The 22,195-nt window shown below is 43.8% G+C and overlaps 4 protein-coding genes across 11 annotated transcripts in view; 3 read left to right on the plus strand and 1 right to left on the minus strand.

Moving 5' to 3' along the window:
* Window positions 1–299: 299 nt before the first annotated feature.
* On the plus strand, window positions 300–3,653 carry KLHL23 (kelch like family member 23). The gene is made up of 3 exons (XM_008505126.2): window positions 300–1,554; window positions 2,631–2,783; window positions 3,318–3,653. Exons 1-3 carry the CDS (start codon window positions 339–341, stop codon window positions 3,626–3,628), a joined length of 1,680 nt encoding a protein of 559 aa, XP_008503348.1. The 5' UTR covers window positions 300–338; the 3' UTR covers window positions 3,629–3,653.
* A 2,391-nt stretch (window positions 3,654–6,044) lies between these two features.
* On the plus strand, window positions 6,045–15,942 carry SSB (small RNA binding exonuclease protection factor La). 2 transcript variants are annotated; one of them, XM_008505121.2, is made up of 12 exons: window positions 6,045–6,121; window positions 10,424–10,498; window positions 11,964–12,067; window positions 12,235–12,409; window positions 12,565–12,672; window positions 12,775–12,875; window positions 13,121–13,192; window positions 13,274–13,316; window positions 13,949–14,089; window positions 14,463–14,646; window positions 14,796–14,927; window positions 15,493–15,942. In XM_008505121.2, exons 2-12 carry the CDS (start codon window positions 10,433–10,435, stop codon window positions 15,582–15,584), a joined length of 1,218 nt encoding a protein of 405 aa, XP_008503343.1. In that variant the 5' UTR covers window positions 6,045–6,121; window positions 10,424–10,432; the 3' UTR covers window positions 15,585–15,942. The 2 variants fall into 2 exon arrangements, with proteins under 2 accessions (XP_008503343.1, XP_030309857.1); XM_030453997.1 differs by lacking the exon at window positions 6,045–6,121 and adding an exon at window positions 7,895–8,009 and having other exon boundaries at window positions 10,239–10,498.
* METTL5 (methyltransferase like 5) lies at window positions 15,596–21,415 on the minus strand. 3 transcript variants are annotated; one of them, XM_030454001.1, is made up of 9 exons: window positions 20,949–21,415; window positions 20,145–20,300; window positions 19,121–19,242; window positions 18,393–18,507; window positions 17,803–17,984; window positions 17,323–17,405; window positions 16,962–17,013; window positions 16,264–16,313; window positions 15,596–15,710 (listed from the first exon to the last, which is right to left on the minus strand). In XM_030454001.1, the coding sequence occupies exons 3-9, from the start codon at window positions 19,227–19,229 to the stop codon at window positions 15,657–15,659; spliced, it is 645 nt and encodes a 214-aa protein (XP_030309861.1). In that variant the 5' UTR covers window positions 19,230–19,242; window positions 20,145–20,300; window positions 20,949–21,415; the 3' UTR covers window positions 15,596–15,656. The 3 variants fall into 3 exon arrangements, with proteins under 3 accessions (XP_030309861.1, XP_030309860.1, XP_030309858.1); XM_030454000.1 differs by lacking the exon at window positions 20,949–21,415 and adding an exon at window positions 20,400–20,506; XM_030453998.1 differs by lacking the exons at window positions 20,145–20,300; window positions 20,949–21,415 and adding an exon at window positions 19,697–19,780.
* The window catches only part of UBR3 (ubiquitin protein ligase E3 component n-recognin 3), a 107,105-nt gene continuing 106,019 nt past the window's right edge, over window positions 21,110–22,195 (plus strand). For 3 of the 5 annotated variants that reach the window (XM_030453989.1, XM_030453990.1, XM_030453993.1), the window contains exon 1: window positions 21,130–21,621. In XM_030453989.1, the coding sequence (XP_030309849.1) occupies window positions 21,176–21,621 (446 nt within the window). In that variant the 5' untranslated portion in view covers window positions 21,130–21,175. Of the gene's footprint in view, window positions 21,622–22,195 lie in introns of all 5 variants that reach the window. The other 2 variants (XM_030453992.1, XM_030453994.1) reach the window with 2 other exon arrangements.

The raw sequence follows: 22,195 nt of genomic DNA on the forward strand, positions 1-22,195 counted from the left end.
GCTGGGGCGCGGAGGGCTCCGCGGGGGCGGGCAGGGCTGGGCAAGCGGCCGGGGCACCAAAATAGGAGCTGCCGCTCCGGCCCCGCTGCCCGCCGCCCCCCGCCGCTCCGCCGAAGATGGTCATGGGGCCGCCGCGGGGCCGGGAGCGCCCCTCGCCGCCGCCTTCCGTACGGGCGTAAGTACCGCGGCGCGGAGGCGGAACGGACCGTGGCCGGGGGGCGGAGGGGTTGGCGGGGCTTGGCGGAGCCGCGCTGCGGTCGGCGGGCGGGCGCGGACAAAGCGGCGGGGGGCCCGGTGCCCGGTGCTCGGTGCCCGGTGCTCGCCGGCGTGCGGGGGCGATGGCCGCGGGCGAGCAGGAGGAGTGCGCGTACCTCTACCAGGACCCCGCTCACCCCGCCGATTTCCTGGAGGCGTTCCGGGCTTTTTACCTGGATGGGCTGTTCACCGACATCACCCTGCAGTGCGCTTCTTCGGGGGTCATCTTCCACTGCCACAGAGCCGCCTTGGCGGCTTGCAGCAGTTATTTCAAAGCCATGTTCACTGCCGATATGAAAGAGAAATCTAAAAACCAAATCAGACTTCCCGGGCTCAGCCACGCCGTGCTGGAAGCCCTCGTGAATTATGCATACACATCACAGATCCAGATAACAAAGAGAAATGTCCAAAGCCTGCTCCAGGCTGCAGACCTCCTCCAGTTCGTGTCAGTAAAGAAAGCCTGTGAGCAGTTTCTGGTGAGGCACTTAGACGCTGACAACTGCATAGGGATGCACTCCTTTGCCGAATACCACAATTGCTCGGAGCTAGAGAAGGAGTCCAGGAGGATATTGCTATGGCAGTTTGAAGAAGTGTGGAAGCAGGAAGAGTTTCTGGACATTGGCAAAGAGAAGCTCTCTTATATTCTCTCCAGAGAGAATCTCAATGTTTGGAAAGAAGAGGTGGCCATCGAAGCTGTTGTTAAGTGGGTTGCACACAATGTGGAAGAAAGAATTGAAGATATCTGTGAACTGCTGAGCTGCATCAATGTGGACTTGGATAACATGTATTTGAGGTCAGCTTTAAGCCTGCACAAAAAATGCCGACTCAATGACAGTAAGATTAGGTCACTCATATACAAGGCATTGAACCCCAGTCCCAAAGGCCTTTCCAGAAGACCCACAGCAGCCATGTATGTGATTGGAGGTTATTATTGGCATCCCTTATCAGAAGTGCATGTTTGGGATCCTTTAACCAACACGTGGCTCCAGGGAACAGAGATGCCAGATCACACCAGAGAGAGTTATGGGGTCAGTAGCTTGGGACCAGACATATATGTGACAGGAGGCTACAGAACAGAGAGCATTGAAGCCCTTGACTCCGTCTGGGTATATAACAGTGAGAGAGATGAGTGGACAGAAGGCTGCCCCATGCTTGGTGCAAGGTATTACCACTGCACAGTTCCCTTGGGTGGCTGCATCTACGCATTGGGTGGTTACCGAAAGGGAGCTCCAGTGCAAGAAGCTGAGTTCTATGATCCTCTAAAAAAGAAATGGCTTCCTATTGCAAACATGATCAAAGGTGGGTAAGCTTTTGTATGTCATCTGCCTCAAATGTCTGTCCTTTTGCATTTGCCACTTTTAAGTGCCATGGAGTTTCTTTATATTTTAGTATATTATCTATTCAGGTTCCTTATAGTGTGAGAATAATGAAAAACACTAATACCTGTTTCTAGCAGCCAAAATAGCGATCCATTAAAATGTATGAATTTGCATCACAGCCTAAGTGGCATTACTTTATTAAACATTTTTATAAACTAATGCAATTATTTACAATTAATTATAAATTTTTGCTGGCAGTTGATGCACCATAGTATTTTTGTACATGCATGATTTTTTTGAGGTATCTCTATGAGGGAAAAAACATCATGCTCCTACAGCTTTCTTAGTTGTTCATCTATTTTCCACAAATATTGCTCCTATTCTCTTTTTATGTCCTTGAAAAATAGAAATGCTGTGCTAATACTGCGAGCAGTTACACATTCTGTGCTGTTGTTTTGTCCTGCTTTTTGTGTGAAACTTCCCAGGTGTGTCAAAAAACGCACTAATTTTGTGATTTTGTTCCATTTAATCTTGCCAGATCCCTTGTTTTATTTTGTTTTGTTCTCATAGAGACAGTGTGAACATGATTCCTTTCTGTTTGTGCCCTTGTTTATAAGACAGAATAATTAATAGTACAATGGAAAAAACTGAAATACCAGAGAAGATACCCCAATGATCTCAACTCCCATTGTCTTTGTCCTTGCCATATGAGTGACATTTAAAAATCTCTATAACTTGGTGAAATATTGAAAGTACTTCCATATTCCAAAACCAGTGTGACACTGTGTCTTTAATTACTACATAAAAAAATTGTGAAATACCATGTGGCTCTGTTATGTGCAATACGTATTGGTTACTGCAGTTTTTATTTCTTTGCTCTTGACTTACACTGGTAAAGTAAGGTGTCCTGGCAAGTTTATTTAATTTCACATTCAGTTAAATACTTGCAAGCATAATTGCACCCTAAAATATTAAGTAACACTTGAAATGGGAGTGACCATGGTAACTGTGTGCATCCTGAATGTGTGTTATGACTTTCACACTGTGTGTGTACAGGTGTTGGAAATGCCACTGCCTGTGTCCTGCATGAAATCATCTACGTAACCGGAGGCCACTATGGGTACAGGGGAAGCTGCACCTATGATAAAATCCAGAGGTACCATTCAGGTAGCAATGAGTGGAGTATAGTCACCACAAGTCCACATCCAGGTAAATAATAACTTCTTTAACAAGCTTAGACTTTGGTTTGGTTAGCTGTTTCTGGGAGCCTTTAAGCCCACTTAAGAGTTTCTGGTGTGTACTTAATGAAAGAATCAATGCCTATAGAGCAGCAGGGGCCAGAGTGGGGCCATTTCCCATTTCCATGCTCTGAGAGGAGAAGGGAAAACCCTCTTCAAGCATCTGGTCTGCAGGAATCACTATATAAATGTTGAATGTGCATTCTTTTAAATTATAAACTGTCTATAAAATCTATTCATAAGCATTTGGCAAAAATAATTTAGATTAAATTATAAAGGATTTTCTCTGTGTTCTACATTTGGCAACAGTAAATTTTTCAAGCAGTTGTCACTAGGTACTGGTGCTTATGCTTGTATCTTCTGTAATGCCTTGATCTTGTTCTTACCAAGTGTAGCAGAAAATCCTCCTGTATCTCCTAAGCTCAGTGGCACCTGATGTTTGTCATGTAGATGCAGTTTAAGTTATCATAATGTTGAGTTGCACTGTATTCTTTTTTTCCTGAAGAATATGGATTGTGTTCGATTACATTACAAAACAAGATTTATTTTGTGGGTGGACAGACTACGATCACAGACTGCTATGACCCAGAGCAAAACGAGTGGAAGCAAATGGCTCACATGATGGAGAGAAGGATGGAGTGTGGAGCAGTGGTGATGAATGGATGCATCTATGTCACAGGAGGATATTCCTATTCAAAAGGAACGTATCTGCAGAGTATTGAGAAATACAACCCAGAACTGAATCAATGGGAAGCAGTAGGTAATCTTCCCAGTGCTATGCGGTCACATGGCTGTGTCTGTGTTTATAATGTGTAAACGTTTAATTTTCATATTGCTGTTACTGAAAACAGAAGATGCAGTATTCATAATAGTACTGATTACCTCAAGAATGAGATGTCTAATACAATCTTTAAGCACACATCATTAAAAACTAGGAATAATTTGTCTTTATTTTAAACAATTCAGACAGCTAAATGCGGTAACAAGATTTCCATATATTTTTTTATTCTTTGTCATGAAAGTTTTTAAATTACTCTCTTGCAATACTTGATATACCTATGTGAGAGAACTACTTTTTTTTTTACATTAATCCCTGTTTGGAACTATGATCTGGTGCTAAAATGAGTAAAGCTAAACAAAATATTCTGCATTTCTGTGAACTACTGGGTTAAGATTAAATCTTTGGTGCTCCAAAGGTAGCTATAAAAATAATGCATTAGCACAAGCTAAGTGTGTGGTACATATAGAGCCATATCATGGGCACCCCCTTGTCGTGGGGGAGGAGCTTGCATGTCCTGGTGAGGTTGGAAGCTATGCTGGAGGGGGCAGATGCCTCCAGTAGGGTCTCCCATGCCAGATGGGTCACAACTGGAGGGTCAGACAAAGTGTGTCCATGGGCAGGATGGGCTCAGCAGCCTTCAGGCAACCACCCTAGGAGAAGGACAACTCTAACTCCAAGCCCAGGCAGATGGAGCTCGTTTAGCCCTGTAAGGCCATCCATCTAAGAGAAGGATACTAACTAAACCTACATCCTGAGGACTTCACTGTCACCGTCCAAGCTTGCTGGGCCCTGGCAATGAACCTCAGGAGAAAAGGGTGGGGCCTCACCTGAAAAAGCCACAGCACGGGCTGGAAGGGTGAACCCACACCTGTACAGCCCTGCAGTGACAGGAGAGGGGTGAAACAACAAGGGAAAGGTGCACTGGAAGCCTAAGACCCAACCCTGCATGCAGGCAGCTCAGGACATTGGTCGCTCGAGACTGACCCAGGAGATGACCGTCTTGTTCCACAGCATCCTGAGTGACCAAGCAGCAGCAAGCGTGGGTAGAGCCCTTCTTAAATCTTCATTCTCAAAGCCAAGCCAAGACTTAGATAACCAGGTTATCACATCCAGAAATCATGGGCAGTTATAGGATGCCTCTAATTCTACCTTAAAATGCCAGAGCAGAGGGGAGCACAGGCTGGCAATGGGGGAATAAATGCCATGCAGAGCACAATCTGAAAGTATGCAGTAGTTTTCCATAAGGACAGTGCTCTGCAGTACAAGGCAATTTAGGACAAGTGCTCACTTTGCCATGCTTGCACTGGCAGGGCGTGTGAGAAATAAAAAAAAGACTCTGCATGGCTTTGGAATGGACTCTGGCTGTTGCATAGTATTTATGATTTTTTTTTTTTTCCCATTGTAACTATTTTCTCAAATGTGTGTCAATCAATATGTGTTCTTGTGGAATGGAAGGGGAAATGAGAGAGAATGGAAAGTTATTAACATCTCCCTGAGATACAGACTTCTCTAATTTGTTTAATAACATTTTATCTTTTCTAAAAGTACTAAAAAGGGATTTGAGCAAGGGTGACAATTGAAGAAACTTGTCAAAATATGTTATGCGTGGAAAAATTGAATGCTAAGTGGCTTGCTGGATTTATTTACTATTTATCTCAAAACATAATAGGAGATCTTCAAATTCTGTTTGCAAAGCAAATTGACATGGGCAGGAAGGTCGTAATTTTATCACCTCTTCACTTGGAGACTCCCAAAGGAAGCTCCCAGCACAGTGCCAGCATGTAGTATTTAAACAGATGATGTTTTGACTCTGCCATCTCCAGCCTTCTCCCCAGTCCTTGTTCTTGCCATGCAGGTAGTAATGCACATGTATTTAATTGAACCTTTATTGCAATGATCTCTTAGGATTTGTTTTCTCCTCATAGCTTCTATAGGTAGTGTAATGTGGGGCTTTGTTACGAGCCTGGTTCCTTGAGGGAGCAAGGTGTAACGTGTTGTTTTTCTGTGCATTTGTAAGCTCCCCACTGAAGCTGGAGGCACTTGCCTGGGCTCAGCTACATTCTACAGGAAGATGTAGGCCTTAAAAATACACATTTTCTTTTCTCTGTGTTTCATGAAAATCATTAACAGGATAGAAAGGGGAGAGAGACTGAAAAGAAGCCTGTGAGTTGTGTGGCAAGTACAAGATGTCAAAGCCTTCCCCGTGTGGAGGAGGTGGCTGTGAGGAGCGTTCCTGCTCCCGCCTTTGCTGCCCCTCACCCGGTGCCCTGGCAGCTGCTGTGGGGCTGTGAGGTCCGATAGCAGTGATCCAAATAAAGAAACACCCTGGGGAGCAGAGAGACTCTTTTAGCCTGGGTCGGTTTCCCAGTCCAGCTTATAAAATGGCTGCAGAAACAGCTGTTAGGCCATGGCATGAAAAGCAGGGAAAATGCAGGACTGTTGTGGGTCATGGTGGGAACTTCCTACACCAGCACTGTCAGATAAAATGAAATTTTGGATTTATCAGATAATGTGAGCTTTCCAAACAGGTAAGCTCTGAATTTATAATATTTCTTTTTCTTGATCATAAGCATTTCAACGCTTTTTTGTTCTTTTGCATTTTTATGGTATTTCTTGCTTGCATTCACTGCTGCTAGCAGGTGGCACTCAACTCTAAGCTTTGATATGAAGTGCTGTGGTGTGTATGTAGTTCTTGTTTTGATGTCTTTGTGTGTCACCTCTCTATGTCAGGAGCCCATGTGTGTGTAGGTTTAGTGTTTTGCTTCATTACCTGTCCCACTGAGGGCTATGTAGGGATCCAGTAAAAGTTGTTCTGAGATGAACTGCAAAGGAATGAACTCTTAGATCATTTGAAATGCATGGGCTAGGCAGGTGGACAAAATAAATAAAAGTGAATTTGTTTCTCCTGGAAATCTCCACAGTTAAAAATTGTCTAAAGACAAGTGGAGATTTAATGATGATTTAATGATTAACATCACTAAAGCATGAATCTGATCTTTGTATTTGGAAAATGTATGTATGTATGTGAACTCAACACATGGAATTTTTCAGTGCAAAATATGTGACCTGTGAAGTTTCATGTTTGTCAAAAAACATGAACACAGCTGCTTGTGGCTGGCCCTAAGGTTCATTGTGGCCTGTATCCTGTCACTGACAGTCACATGTTGGTGAAAGGATGTAAGGACTAACAAAATCAGCATCCAGCTGCCCACTGCTTCTAAACTAGGTGCTTACTTTTGGTGGACTGTGCTATTCCAGGATTGGAGCACAGACTGTGGACACCCTGCAGGCAAGCGACACGCTGCCTCTCAGCCTCAGTGTAACTGCAGAGTGAGGAAAATCCTTCAGTTCCCAGGTGCTGAGCTAGCGGGTGTTGATCTCAAGTAAACAAAAGTCAATGAGAGAATTCCCTGGGGTTTCAAAAAAATCCTGATTTTTAGAGATTTTTGAATGTATGAGAATTAATGGATTGTAGAAGTTCAGACTCATGGTTAATTTTTAGCTGGTGCTATGTTATACAGTAATTCACAGTGCCCTTTTGAATTAGTTCATGTCTGTAGCAAATCCCAAAAACGTGTAGCAGTCAGATTTGGAGTACAGGCAGGAACTCTAATTCTGTGACAGGAAGGGGGTATTTTGAATCCTGGCCAGTGTCTTATGCATCCTATGGGAGGTGGAAAGCTCAGGACAGGGGCTCTTCTGTCCATCCTTGTGATATCTTAATAGTACTGGTTTAATGTCAACACTAAATTATTGTGCCATCAGTCCTGCACTATGTTGGACACTGTTTTATGTTTCCTTTGTAAAACAGAAACTGAGGTAATGCAACGTTCAATCGTTAAGGCAATACTATTTATTAACATTTCTACTCGTGTCATCCCCATGTTTGTACAACATCTACAGTACTTAGGTGAATGTTTTTAATATTTAATAAATGTAAAAATAGCATCAGTGTACAAATACAAGCTTTTAAGTTGCCTTTCCTGTTAACTCTGCAAAAGCACATGAACAAACCCCGGCCCCCCTGGGCGTGTGCCCGCGGCAGAGCCAGGGCCTGCCGGTGTGGAGATGGCCGTGCTGCCACGGCCCTTCCCGCTGCGGCCTCCGCGTTTCCAGGGAATTAACACGAACGCATCTCCACACCTCCCCTGCTCTCGTTCCCAAACCGTTCCGGGCCTCGGGGCCCCTGACTGCAGCGCGGGGGTTGCGGGGACGGGACCGAGAAGGCGCGGGGGGGGCGGAGCCTCCGGGGGGCGGGGGGCAGCGGCCTCCCAGAAGGGCCCCGCCCCGCCCCGGAAGCGGCACCCACGTGAAGGGCGGGCGGCGGCCGCGTGGGCTGCTGGGTCGCGCGGCTCCGACTGAGGCCTTTGAAGCGGCGGAGCGGGGCCGCGTGTGCGCCGTGCGGGTCTGCGTCAGGTGTGTGCCGGGACCAGGACCCCGGACCCCGGGCGGATCGGGCGTGCTGCGCTCTGTGAGGTCCCCCCCGGCAGAGCCACTTGGAGGAGCGCTGGGGCCGGGCGGGCGCTAGGGCGGGTGTTGGGGCCTTGCGAACACGGGTGCTGCAGCGCTTCCCGCCGGCGGGCCGGGAGGGAGCGGAGCTGGGTGCGGGAGAGCACGTGCTGCGGTGCGGGGCCCGGCGTGCCCGGCCCAGGCTGCGGCTCCTGCCCAGGCTGCGAGTGTCCCGGGCCCCCGGGGGCAGCGCTCGGGCTCCATAGTAATTCAGTTCGTATGTCTGCTCGCAGTAGTTTGTTTTCCTTCTGAGCGGTACCGGCACCGGCTGCTGGCACGCTGAAGGAATAACTCAGCGTGGCCTAGGGAGAAGGAATCATTTACAGTCCGGTCTTACGTAGGATTTCGCGTGCTGCCCAGTCCGTGGGTGCTGGTCAGTGGAGGTGGCTTTTTATCAGGCTTCGTTGCTGCACAGCAATTGAAAGCTGTGGATCTGGAAGTTGGATCCAGGAGGCGAAGTTGTGCCAAATGACTGAGCTAAAGGGTCTGAAGTGAGCATGTGCAGCAAGACTAGAATTTCTCTTAAATTAGAAGACTGCTTCTGCTTTTATTCTAAGTAGGTTAGAACTCGATTAGTGCCTGCACTGAATTCTGTGTATGGCAATTTTCAGGCTTTCTTAACCTTCCCTTCTGTCATTACTTGCAGCTAAATGGGGTCTTTTTTAGAAAAACTTCCAGGTGTAAGACTTGATCTGAAGGACTTGTCCCAGGTCTCATGTTGTTTTACACTTTCTGTATTGCTTTATACCTTAAAAATATTGCAAAGGAAATAAACCTGTTTTTCATTTCTTATTAGCAGAGGAGCTGAGCCTTCTTAATTGGAAAGCAAGTTGCTGGTTCCAGGTGTTTTGGTACCCAGAGAGAGGCAGAGAGTGGTGCTCTGTGAGAACTGGGGAAGTACAGAGCAGACAGGGTATTCAAGGGTGTAAGAAGGCTGAAGGAGTTTAGGTGGCAGCCTCTAGGTGAGAAAAACTGCATGCTCTTCTGTTATGCTTCACAGTGTTACTGTCCTGGCATTTCTTAGTGGTTTCTTGGGTATCTAGCAGTAAAACTTAACACTGTCCTGCACAGACTGGTGTGGGGTTTGGTGAGGTGGCTACTCTGGACAAATTGAGAGGGATTTCTCTCTAAATGACAAAACCAAAGCAAAAGTCTTGAGTTTTACAAATGAATTCTCTTGAAACTACGCTGCCTCAGGCATGCTGCCTCTGTGTAATCCTCATCTCATTAACAGGGGGAGAACTGCTGGTGATGGAGCAGCATGCAGCCAAAAGGCCTCAAGTAACTTCCTCCGAGAAATGCATGCACCATTCAGTGTGGCAGGCCAGACAACAAGGGCCACTGAAGTGAACTGGGGTAGCTGAGGGCCATGAAACTGCTTCATCTTTTGTAAATGCATTTATCAAGTGTGATAGTGCCCCAAGGGAAAATAAGGAAATCTGTGCTTCGTAGTTCAAAACTGAATTAAAACTGATTACTGACAGCTTTATAAAGCTGCGTTTTTCCTCAACGATTACTCTTCACAATCTATCTTTATCTTAAGAGCAATTAGACAGACATTTTCTTATCCAAATTAGCTTTCTGGCCAGTAGCTGCTGGTGTTACCAACCTTCTTGTGTATGTAGTGACTGTATCAATTGTACGCTTAATGCCAGTTAAGGGAAGAAATTATTCAAGTTAAAACATCTCTTATCTCCCATCAGAGATACTCAATTCAGTATTCAGGTGTATCTGCAGTGAAGACAAGTTGTAAAAGATAGAAACAGAAATCTTTAGAAAGTCCTAGTAAATGCAGACACTCATTCCTTCATCCAGTAAGCTCCTTGAACTTTCAAAGTTAATTAGGTACCAGAAACTTCAGAAAAGTTTCTAATTATACATTGTTAGGAGTATGGAACAATTTTTGTCATTTAGGTTTTGCCTAGTGATAAGAGGTTGGATTTGACTTAAACAAAAATGTTGGTTCTCAGGTTGGTTGCTGTTAGGTACCAACTGAGGATCTGTGCCTAGAAAAAGATAAGTAACAAATGCTGTAAAGTGCCAGCATTTTTTTTCACTTATCTTTAATGTAGAATCACAAATTCTGCCTTAACAATCTAAGTATTTTACTTGTTTTTTTCCCCCTCTTATTTGTAGCCTTCCCTCGGAGTTCTGCAGTGATTTTTAAAGTTGGCTCATGAGCATAAATACATGGCTGAAGAATTGGTCTGTTATCTCATTTAAATGAGGCTGCAGTGAAACACAACACTATAAAAAAAAGAAGTCTGTAGAAAGTACACTCAATACTTTGTGCCTTTGCTCTAAAATTCTCTTCAATACAGCTGGGGAAAATGGCTGAAAATGGAGATGGTGAAAACATGTCTATTTTGGAAAACAAAATCTGTCAGCAAATTGAGGTAAGTTCCATTTATAGTTTGGGATCTCTACTGAGCAGCAGTTTTGGAGACATTCATTGGTAGGGCCTTAGATAATGGGAAGTTAACTTCATGGGGAGTTAGGCTTGAATCTTCAGCTCTTTAAAAAATGTCTGTCACAGATCTATGACATATTTAATACTTGAAGATAATTCATAATTGTATTTTGAGTTGGCAGTTGTACTTGTTTAGAGTTACCTACAAGACCACCATTTAAAAACACAAAAGGTTGAACTTGCTAGCATTTTAGGTGCTATTGCAAGTGAATGTGTCATTGAGCAACTTGTTACTGTGTGTGCTGGGGTTATTCTGTGTATGCAAATTCTGTATGACTTATGTAGGGGGAAAAAATTCTCCCATTCAGTAATCTGTGCTGGTCAAAACATTATCACATTGCATAACTTGCTATTATAATTTACTGCATTGTAAGTTCTTGCTACAAGTTACAAATAAACTTATGTGCCTACTTTAAAATAACTATTTCTCCCCCTGAGGCTTGGAGGGCTACCATGAAAAACTAAGCACATGACTTAATATGACATTTAGAACAAACTTGTTTTCCTGAAGGACAAAAATACAGCTGCATGTGAATCCCTATTAGCATATGGAGCTGGAATAACTATTTATAAAAAAACAAACCAAACCAAAAAAAAACCAAACCAGAACAACCTCAGAGATGGAGGAGAAATAGTTGACAGAGCTAGACTTAGGGTAATGTGAGTTTCACATATACCAGAGGGACAGGTATTGTTGCAAAACCTGCACTGATTTTTTTAAAGAACAATAATATCAGTGGAAAGGCTTCAACTTACCCCTAAGGCTTCAAGTATTTAACCCTAGTTAGATGACAGCTAGTAAGCAAAAGAGTCTGATTAACTTGTGTATCTTGTACTGAATGGAACAATTTGTTAACTACATGACACTCTGCTTTTCCCATGCTGGACATGGCCAAAATGCCAACACAGTAAATTTATAAACAGTTTTTAAATCTTTCAGTATTTTATTGAATGAGACCTAAAAACTCTGGTCAACGTGCATGATTTCTTACTGTGGCAAATACAATGTTCTTGGTTATGCATCTTTTAAGAAAGGACTAAAACCTGAGTCCGTTGGTCACAAATATGATTTTAGACTCTGCAGAGCTGGATCAGGTTTATCAATAATTGTTAACAGACTAAATTTCATGCCTTCCCTAAACAAAACTGTAGTCATTCTTTGCCTCATTAGTCCCATTGGATGAAGCACAATGTTTTGTACAGTTTGTGTTGCAGATAACTTCTGGAGAAGCACCATGTTCAAGTATATAAGTAAGAGAGTAACAGTTTCAGATTTTCTTACTGTTTGGATTTATGAGTTTGGTATTTCAATCCACCACAGTAATCTGTCAGATGAAAATGAGCTTTTTAAGACTGAAATCTCAAGCCCTCCTCTCCCTTCTTTTTTATAGTACTATTTTGGCAATCACAATCTACCAAGAGACAAGTTCCTGAAGGAACAGATCAAACAAGATGATGGCTGGGTGCCTTTAGAAGTAATGATCAAATTCAACAGGTAAAACAAAGTACAGCTAATCTGGAGGGAAGGTTAACTTTCAGCTACTTATCTCTATTTGGGGCCAAATGTCCCTCTTCTGCATGTAAAACTTGTACTGCTGTTTTAACATTTGGTTTCAGCTTTGCCTGTGTATCTGAAATAACCTGTATGTGCTTCCTTACTAGGTTAAGTCGCCTTTCAAAAGATTTTAATGTTATTGTAGAAGCACTAAGGAAATCCAAGACTGGTCTAATGGAAATAAATGAAGACAAAACTAAAATCAGAAGATCTCCAAACAAACCTCTTCCTGAATTAAATGACCAGTATAAGGCTGCAATTAAAAACAGATCTGTATATGTTGTAAGTGAACTTCTGCTTTGCTCTGTGCTGTTTCTGCATGACACTGACCAAGAAGCATTTATGTAAAGCTTGAATTATCTCATACTGGCAAGGTTATGATTTCTGACTCAGTGGGAATTTGTTGCATATAACTGAAGCTTGTTACTGTATTGCAGAAAGGCTTTCCACTAGATGCAACTCTTGATGATATCAAAGAATGGCTTGAGGATAAAGGTCCAGTTGAAAACATTCAAATGAGAAGAACATTGCAGAGAACATTCAAGGTAAGTTGCAATGAACAGCAACAGACCTGGGGCAGGGATCCTCCCCTGGACAAAATTCTTGGCTATTACTCTTAACACTGAATATTTCTTGCCATTTAACAGGGCTCAATATTTGCAGTTTTTGACAGTGTTGAATCTGCTAAGAAGTTTACAGAGATTCCAAACCAAAAGTACAAAGACACAGAGCTGATAGTACTTTTCAAGTAAGTCTATTTAGCTGATGTCTATATCCACTCTTGGCCATTATCAGTTCATAGAAGAACCTGGCTTGATTTGAGAAGCCTAAGTTTCTGTGCTGCTGTACAGGTATTAATATAGGTTTACCTTTTGGAAGCCAGCATCTTAACTCTGAAATAGTCTCAGCTGTTTCTTGGCTGCTGCTGTCCTACAAAGCCTTTATAATGGAATACATTTAAGTGGTATTAATTAAATTTATATTCTGTTGAAGGGAAGAATATTGTACAAAGAAAAATGAAGAAAGGAGACAAAATAAAGTAGAAGCTAAAGCAAGAGCTAAACAGTAAGTGATCAATTGAAGTCCCTGGTTTTTCTTATCTGACCATACTTGAACCAGCTTTTAACTAATTTAACTTTTCTACAGGGAAAAAGAAGAAAAACAGAAACAAGCAGCAGATGCTGAAATGGTATGGGTTTCTTAAATCTTTACATCTGAAAACTATGCAATGTTTGGCTTTTCAGTCCACATATAGCAAACATGCTTCTGCAGCTACATTTTATAAAGTTAATGTGGGATATTCAGAGTTTGATATTCTTTGATATAGAGCACTTCCTAGAAAGTCACTACAGCTTTTCCAACTGGCCGATACAGTAAGACTTTTTTCATGGCATTCAATCCTATTTTCAGGAGACCAGTTTTGTTCAAAGGCTCATATCCTCAATTTATAGGCATGTTTACCTGTTCAGAAGTGATCCTAAGTGCACCACTGAGATAATTCTTCTATGATATTTAAAGGATCCAGTAAGGATTTAATCAGTATTACATAGATTTTCAGAGGTGTCAGCCTTCAGAAAACTGTTTTGTAGAATTTGAAGAGTAGGTACTCTAAGGGAAAGGAGTTTGAAGTGCCACAGAAATGTATAACACTAAGCAAAGAAAACAGGGAAAAAAAAAAAAGAGGTGTTTTGGTACTGGTAGTGCTAAGGAAGGTGACTTCAATTGCATGTTTTAGGACTCTTAGGATTGGGAGAAAAATATTCAAGCTTGTCTTTTCAACAAAGCTGTGATTTTTAATTTTTTTTTTCTTTTCTCATTTAGAAGTCTCTGGAAGAAAAGACAGGATGTCTTTTGAAGTTTTTTGGTGATCTAGATGACCAAACATGCAGAGAAGATCTCCATGAAGTATTTTCTAATCATGGAGAAATCAAGTGGATACACTTTGTCAGAGGGGCAAAGGAGGTAAGTAGAACCTTAGATGAGGAATGAAGATTTGTGTCTTAAAATCTGAAACAGAATGATTAAATGCTTGTCCAAATAAAATAAGAAATGATTTGACTTGGAGAACTGCAGAATATTTAGAGAACTTAATTATTCCCTTAAATTATTTCAATGAAAGAAATAGGTTGCAGGTAAAGGTTTCACTTGATAGTTTAAAACTGAGACTGAGAATGTTTGAAAGTAGTCTGAAGGTTTTGTTTCAATCTGGGTATATTTTACATCATACAAGAGTAGTGAAGCTACTGAGATACCAAGTAAGGTATGTTGCTTATCATTTGTGCTGAGTGTTTTTGCAGTAAGATTCAAATGCAAATGCCATTCTTCTTTTTTAAAGGGAATTATCCTGTTTAAGGATATTGCAAAAGAAGCTCTGGAAAAAGCCAAAGCAGCACATAATGGAAACTTACAGCTTCGGAGCAAGGATGTTACATGGGAAGTGCTAGAAGGAGAGGCAGAGAAAGAAGCTCTGAAAAAAATACTGGAAGACCAGCAAGAATTGCTAAAGCAGAAAACAAAAGGTTTGAACATTTGTATCCTAGAAGTGGCGTTGTGTAAAAGTAAATGTAAATAGTGAATATATACTAAACACTAAATGTAAAGCATTATTTTGAGCTTGCCAGTTAAAAGACAAATGATACAAAGTTCCTGATGTTTTATATCCTCACAGGACGCAAAATTAAAGGAAAAGGAAGAGGGGGAAAGGTACCTCAAGGTGCGAACAAAGGGAAAATACAGTTCCAGGGCAAGAAAATTAAGTTTGAGAATGAAGAAGAAGGCGGTGAAGATGATACTAAACCAGGTATGTCATTCTGTGACCTAGGTGCAGCTTCTTTAGTACATGGTGCTCAGGTTTCTTAAAAGTGTTTCAGATTTGGCCATACACTGTAGTATTTCTCTTTAAGTATCAATAAAATAATGGCTTGGTGCCTTCCATAACTGTCAAAAAACCATGTAAAAATTACTACTAGATATCTGAGGCTGTACTGCAGGGCTGTTAAAAGCATTCTGCATTGAAAAATGGGGGTTGTCAGCAGTATTACACAACTGTACAGACCCAGTCTCTTGAGTGGTGAATTTGTTTTCCTTGAGTTTTACATTACTGCATACTGGTATTTAGCTTGGAGAAGCTGAAGAACTAAGCTTTTGTTCATTAGATATGGCACCTGCTTAAACAAAACTCAGTGAAACCCATTTCATCTTAGCTTCCCACAGTAATAAGTAAACCTGCTAGCATAGTAATTGTCGTGGATAAACTATGAGTTATCCTTGAACTAAAATCATAGGTAGGGTGTCTTTTCATAAGATTTCAGGTAATACTGAAATGTTTTTCTTTAGCATAAATGACTACATATTAAATCTTGCAGAACCAGCAAGTCCCAAGAAGAGACCACTAGAGGAGACAGAAGAAGAAGAACCTCCACCAAAACAGCTGAAAACAGAAAATGGAGATCAGTAATACTAGAACAATGATAATTAAAAAAACCATTGTTTTTATTGTTCCATTTTCAGTAAGTTTTAAAGACATGCCTCAGGTCAGGAGTTTCTTGGCAGAAAATCTAATGAAATCCACTTCAATGTCAACCTACAATGAGAGGAAAGCTTCATTTTGTTGGGTTACAGCTTTTTTTTTGTTTAAAAAGCATACTTCCTGTTAATATACCAGCCCGGAAAACTCTTATATTTATAGTTTTGTTTATACTGTCAGATCATCTTAACTTCTCTGGCATCTCATTCAAGTGTAAAAGATTCTGAACTTTGTAATCTTGTGGCTACATTAAATAGCAGCTGCCAATAAATTCAGAAATGAAAACTGCTTACTACTGAAGCCTGGATGTTAATGTAGTAAAAAGCAGTAGCTGTGAAGTAACAAAACTGAAGGACAGACATTCATCTTTTAACTTCAAGTCACCGAGTCAATAGATAACAGCTAAGCAGAACTTCTAGTGTTTGCTACTGAACTTCCATAACAATCTTCATATCTTGCTTAGTCTACTCCAAGATTCTTCACAGTTCTCAAGTGCTGTGAACATTCTTAAATATACATGGCTTTAAAACTTAAATCTTGTTCAGTAGAATCTATTTACCTGCTTAGTTCAAAACAGCATTTTCTCAATTTTGTCAGGTTTTATACTTACTGATTTCTTCTTATGGAACTTGTATGATGCTGGTAGGTCATATCTAAGTTCTGTGAACAGCACAAAGAATGCTTGTTACACTAGAATGACTTAGTCAATTGACTTGGACCCTATGCCCATGTTCTTCAGGTGGCCACCTCTGGTGGCCCTTGACTGGACAACTGTTCTGACCTCTGGACTAGATGATAGAGTGGCATATAAGCCAGCCACATCAGGCAGGGGGTGAACAGATTAAATGCAGAAATGCAGTTGTGTTTCAAGCATTTGTGCAACTTCCATGTCTCAAGCTGTATGACTGCTTAAAGCATCTAGCTGGTGATATGCAAGAACTGGGAAGATACTTGAACTGTCAGAAAAAGTCCAGGATTCTTTAAGAGAACTGCCCTGCACTTTGTTGTTCAGCATCAGTCTCCTTTTGAAGCAAGAAGGTAGGTAACTTCATGCTTGAGGGAAAATATAGTCCAGGAAGAATTCTAATTCTGCACAGAGTATGTGTTCCCCAGAGCTTTATGAAGTACCTGCTTGTATTCTTGTTGGGTACCAAGGTATATTAGTAAAAAAGAAAGGGACTGCTCAAAGTCCTACATCACCTTCAGCGTTAAATCTCACTTAAATTTACTTCAGGCTGTAAAGACTGGCTAGTAGTGCTACAGATATTAGCCCCCAGCAACTTTTTTTCTTTAACAAATTAATCTTACCTGCTATGACTTCCATGTTCACTTCCCATTCATCTGCTTTCTTTTTAATGTGCTACAACATTGAATAGATAAAGTAATTTTAAAAGCTCTGTTCTGCACTGCCTTATAAACATCTATTCCCCTGTACTTAAGATCTCCTGTACTTTTGTTTTTCAAGCTGAAACTATATCACATACTTACCTTGATGTGAGATCAGTTATTTGATGTGATTATTTACCCAAAACAAGTTTCATATCCTCTATTTCAAATTCATACTTCATATTCACATATTTGTGAACAAATCAGAGAAGCAATAGGCAAGATCATTAAATGCCAGTAAGTTCATTGCCCTGTTAATGCTCACCTTACTAAAATGACTTACCTGCCGAGTTGAAGTTTTGTGAAGGGAATATACAGCTGTTTCTGCCATCTGTAAAGCAGTTTTCAGAAAAATCATATCCATTCCTAAAAGAAGGATGAAATCATTATAATTGTTAAATCCAAGCTTAAACGAGAGGATGTAAGTATCTGCTTTGTTCTTCAATTTTTCTGGAGTAATAGCTGATTCAGAAATGGCACTGAATCCATTAAGGTATACAAAGTATTTCTAAAACTTACCCAATTGCTTTTAGTAAAACAAAAATGATTGAGATATGAAATGTGCTGCTTATTTCAAACCCAACAATTGCTGGTTGCAATGTTTAAAGTTGTTAATCTGTACTTAGGATACTGATTCCAGATCAGCAAAACACTAGGTAATTACAATAGGTAATAGTAATAAAGATAGGAAATGGTTCATTCGAAGTGTTTTTCTTGCTCTTTCATTCCCAGTAACTCCTACTTGGCTTCCAGAATTACCAACCTTTATTATGCTTGGTACCAAACGGAGGGTTCATAATAACTGTGTCAAAAGTCTTTGACATGCTGTCAGATAAAGAACAGACATCACACTGAACCATGTTTATGTTCGGGAGCTCAAAGTCTTCAATGTTGCTATTAAATATCTCCAGTGCATCTGCATCTATGTCAAACCCCACACACAATCTATTAAGAAAAAAAACATGAGTTCCACATCAGTCTCCTGCAAACTAAAATGGTGTTTAAATTCTAGCGTAAGGTGTTGAAAGGGATCTGTGCACATGACTTGTTTTATCTAGGAAATGCAATGAGCATACTCTAAAAATTCAGTGCTCAAATACCATTTTACAGTTTGTGAAAGAAGTTTCATGTATGTATTCATATAGTGCTTCAGAGGAAAGTCATCATCATGACTTCCACATTCCTGGCTCCTGTAGACCTCTTTCACTATTTGAATGGTTATTGACTGTCTAAACGTATTACATAGTCTCATTATGTACCAGATAAGATACCTAAAATTAAGTTCTAATCTTATTTTCTACTTTTTTATTCCAGAAAAAAAAACACAACTAGAACTTAGTATTAAATACTTACCCTGCTCCTAACATTGCACTTCCAATGCTGAGCATGCCACAACCACATCCTAAATCTGCAATTGTTTTGTTTTCGATATCATCAAAAGTTGTGTGAATTGTATAAAGCATACATGCTGTGAGGAAAAAAACCAACACAACACTCAGACCAGTAATATAAAATAAAAATCTGAATTATCAAGAAAAGCTACTTCTGCCTTCAGAAAGCTCACAACTAGAGGTTTCTTGTCATGCAAAATTAACCTGCTGTTCTCACTGTCTCTAGTTCTCTTCTTCATTTGTATATGATAAAAATTCAAAAACGTTTTCATGAATTCTCATGCTGGAGGGACAGAACTACTCACACAGAACTGTGAGTATTGTTTGTAGAAAAAACATGCCTATTGTAGAAAAGCAATAGATATAAAACATCAGAAAAAATAATTAACAGTGTGGCTGAGTATGTGTATATACACTTAATGTTTTGTGTTACAAAGTAAATTCACTTCAGCTTTTTCATTTACATATGAATGTTTCTATGACATCTTTTAAACCAATTTACTTGATTATTGGATTGTACGTTAGCACTATACTAATGAAAACAACATCATTTAAAAATGATTTACATTCTTGCTAGGTACTGTTTCACAACTACTTATAGTGTAAAGGCTTCAAAGAAGCTAATACAGTAGATGTACATTTGCTTTAATGTGCTGTAAAAGAGACGCGGGTGCTGTAGGTAACCTCTACCTGCGATATGAGGTCTCGTTGGATACTGTTCAAGAAGCAGTTTTGGACTTTCAAAAGTATCAACTTGTTGAAGGCAGCTTTCCAACTCTTTAAGCTTTAATTTCTTCATGTTTACAGGTTAGCTAAGGGAAATAATATGCAAAGTTACAGCAACATGAGTAAATTACATATTTTAAATCATTTTACACGCAACGCCCTTCTGTACTCCTCAGCATCTCCCAGATGTTCTCATGCAAAGGTTTTCAGGGATGCAGCTGCCGGCGCGTTCGATGACAGGGGAGAAGCGCGGAGCCGGCGAATGCGAGGCCGTTCCCGGACGGCGGCAGTCCCGTTCCTCGCATTCCGCCGGTAACCGGCTCCCGCACCAAGCCAGGTGCCGACGAGGCGCTGCGCCCTTCTCGGCCCGGGGCTCCGCTCCTACGGACAGGCCCGGCCGGCTGTCGAGAGAGGCTTCCTGCACTATCGAGACCAGGAACCAGCTTCTATCAGCCACGCCGGCCGCTCGCCCGACGTGGATAGCCGCTGACCCGGACTCCCCTCCTGCACCCACTGCCCCTTGACACCGTCCCCACTCACCGCGGTCCCGGCGGGGCGGCCCCGGCAGATCCGCGCACCGCCGCGCACTTCCGCCGCGCCGCCCGCCCCTCGCCGCCAGCCAGGCCCCGGGCCCAACTACCGGGCTGCCGCGCCCCACCTCCTGCCCGGCCCTTGGCGCCACGCTTATCGTAGCCGGCGAGTCACTGTCCTTGCAGTGCCAGCGGGCAGCTGCCCGAATGAAACGCAACGAATTGTCCCCTTTTTTAATTAGTTGCTAGCTGTGACTATGCATTATGAACAGGATACGCTGCATTACAACCTGAGACGCTGCTACTGTGAGGTGCTCGTGGAAGTCCAGGTCTGTCCCCCAGCACTTTCTCCAGTGATCAACCAGTGAGCGTCATCGGGGACAGAAAGCGGGGTCATGGATTTCTGCCCGTCTTGTGGAAAGGGCAGTCACGGAGAGAGAAGTAACGGATTCACTTACTTTTCTTATGTGTCCCTTCCTATCATCTCGGAGGGACACATACAGCGGGCGACCGGCATCCCCTGCCTTTATGGAACCACAGTACAACACAGGTCACCAGAGAGGGACAGCCTCAAAACGACAGTGGCAAAGCAGAGGGGTGTCGGCCTCGGGCATCTGTGTTTTGTTGCAGTCAAATCAAGAGATATTTTCATTCACGGCCAGATTTTTATTTTCTTCTAAGTTTTTCCATTATGCAGTCGAGAATCTATTTACCGAGCTTTAAAGGTGTTGACCAGTATGTGAGCTATGGTAACACATCCAAATACGTTCTCTCCTGGTGGGAGCGTGCTGCAGACGCATCCCAGTACCTCAGGACGAGGGGCTGCCGATGTCCCGAACACCCTGCTCGGCCCGGCGCGTCTGCCGCCTCCCAGACACAGGAGTTACAAGCTGGGTTCCTGCCGAGCAGAGCCCGTCAGTGCTCTGCCACCTCTTAGCGGGGCGGCTGATGGCAGCGAGGGCGCAACCACGGCGTGAAGCCTCAGAGGTGCCCGCTGTGCCCCTGCCTTCAGAGGCGCCACCGTCTCCACCCCAGTGGGACCCCTGCGGGCCGGACACGCCGGCGGCAGCCGCTTCGCTAGAGGAGCGGCCCCGTAACAAAGAGGACTCCGCTATGCTCGGGGGCGCTGGGCTGCACAGGTAGGGCGCCCCAGGCGAGCAGCGGCCCGTTCCCCCATGGCCTGCTCCCCGTTCTGACAAGGAACTTCAGGCCGACGGGGGAGGGTGGCGACATTTCGTGGGGCGGGGGCGAGGGACACGCACCTGCGCGCTGACAAGGCGGCGGGGAGGGCAGAGGAAGAGGAGGGGTAATGTCAGGGGAGGGGAGAGGCAGTGTCAGGAGGAGGGAGCGGGCGGTGGGGAGGGCGCCGGTTCCGCGGCTATCGCGAGAGGGAGGCGCCGCCGCGCCGCTGGGAGGGGAGAGAGGGCGGCGGGGAGAGCCCCAGAGCCGGGAGCCCAGCGCAACCGTAACGGCCCCTCAGTTTCTCATCATGGCGGGGGCCGGCGCCAGCGGCCGGGATAAGTGGGAGACGGCGAAGGAGTTGAAGAAGGCGCTGGGCGGCGAGGACGGCTCAGCGGCGGCGGACGACCTGCGGACTCTGCTGGAGCGGGTGCTGGCCCCGGAGGCCGGCCCGGGCGGCGGCGAGGCGGCGGCCGAGGCGCTGGAGTGGTGCCGCTGCCTGCTGTCTGGCGGGGAGCCGTGGGACAGCTTCGTGCAAGCCGTGCGGGCCTACGACCCGGCCACGCTGTGCGGTCTGGTATGGACGGCCAACTTCGTGGCCTACCGGTGCCGGACATGCGGGATCTCGCCCTGCATGAGCCTGTGTGCCGAGTGCTTCCACCAAGGCGAGCACGCAGGGCACGACTACAACATGTTCCGGAGCCAGGCGGGGGGCGCCTGCGACTGCGGCGACAGCAACGTCATGCGGGAGGCCGGGTGAGCGCCGGCGGCCTCGGCGGGGCGGGCGGGCACCTGCCGGCGGGAGCGGACTCCCCGCTGGTGGCAGAGGGGTGTCCGGAGCTCGGCGGCCGCCCGCTGTCTCCCTGCGCGCCGGGCGAGGGGGGCACCTGCTTCCGCCTGGGTCGTCTCCCTCCCTCCCTGGCTGCGAGCCGGATGAGGCTCTGTGGAAACTGCGCCCGGGCCGAGGCCGGAGGTCAGCCCCACCTTCCCGGCCGACAGCTCCGGTCCGCCAAGGTGGTTTCCTTCTTTGTTGATGGAGGTGTGGCCTTTTTTATGACCCCTTTGCAAATTTCGTTGCCCTTACCTTCAGGGAAATTGATAAGGCAGAGTGCAAGGGAGGCTGTACCTGTCAGCTCCTAGCTAGCAGCCTTGGCCTACCACAGCTGACCACGAAGTGTGTCCAAATACTTTTGGATTGCATGTGAAGCAATATGCCGAAATGAACAGATTGGGAGAGAGAGATCCATTTCTGTGTGTTTTTCCAGTTTGCAGTTCATCTTGCCTTCTCTATTTGCTATTCTCATCTTTAGATCAAGGAATTTGGTAACTC

This window comes from Calypte anna, chromosome 7, assembly GCF_003957555.1.
Source record: "Calypte anna isolate BGI_N300 chromosome 7, bCalAnn1_v1.p, whole genome shotgun sequence".
Lineage (NCBI taxonomy): Eukaryota > Metazoa > Chordata > Aves > Apodiformes > Trochilidae > Calypte > Calypte anna.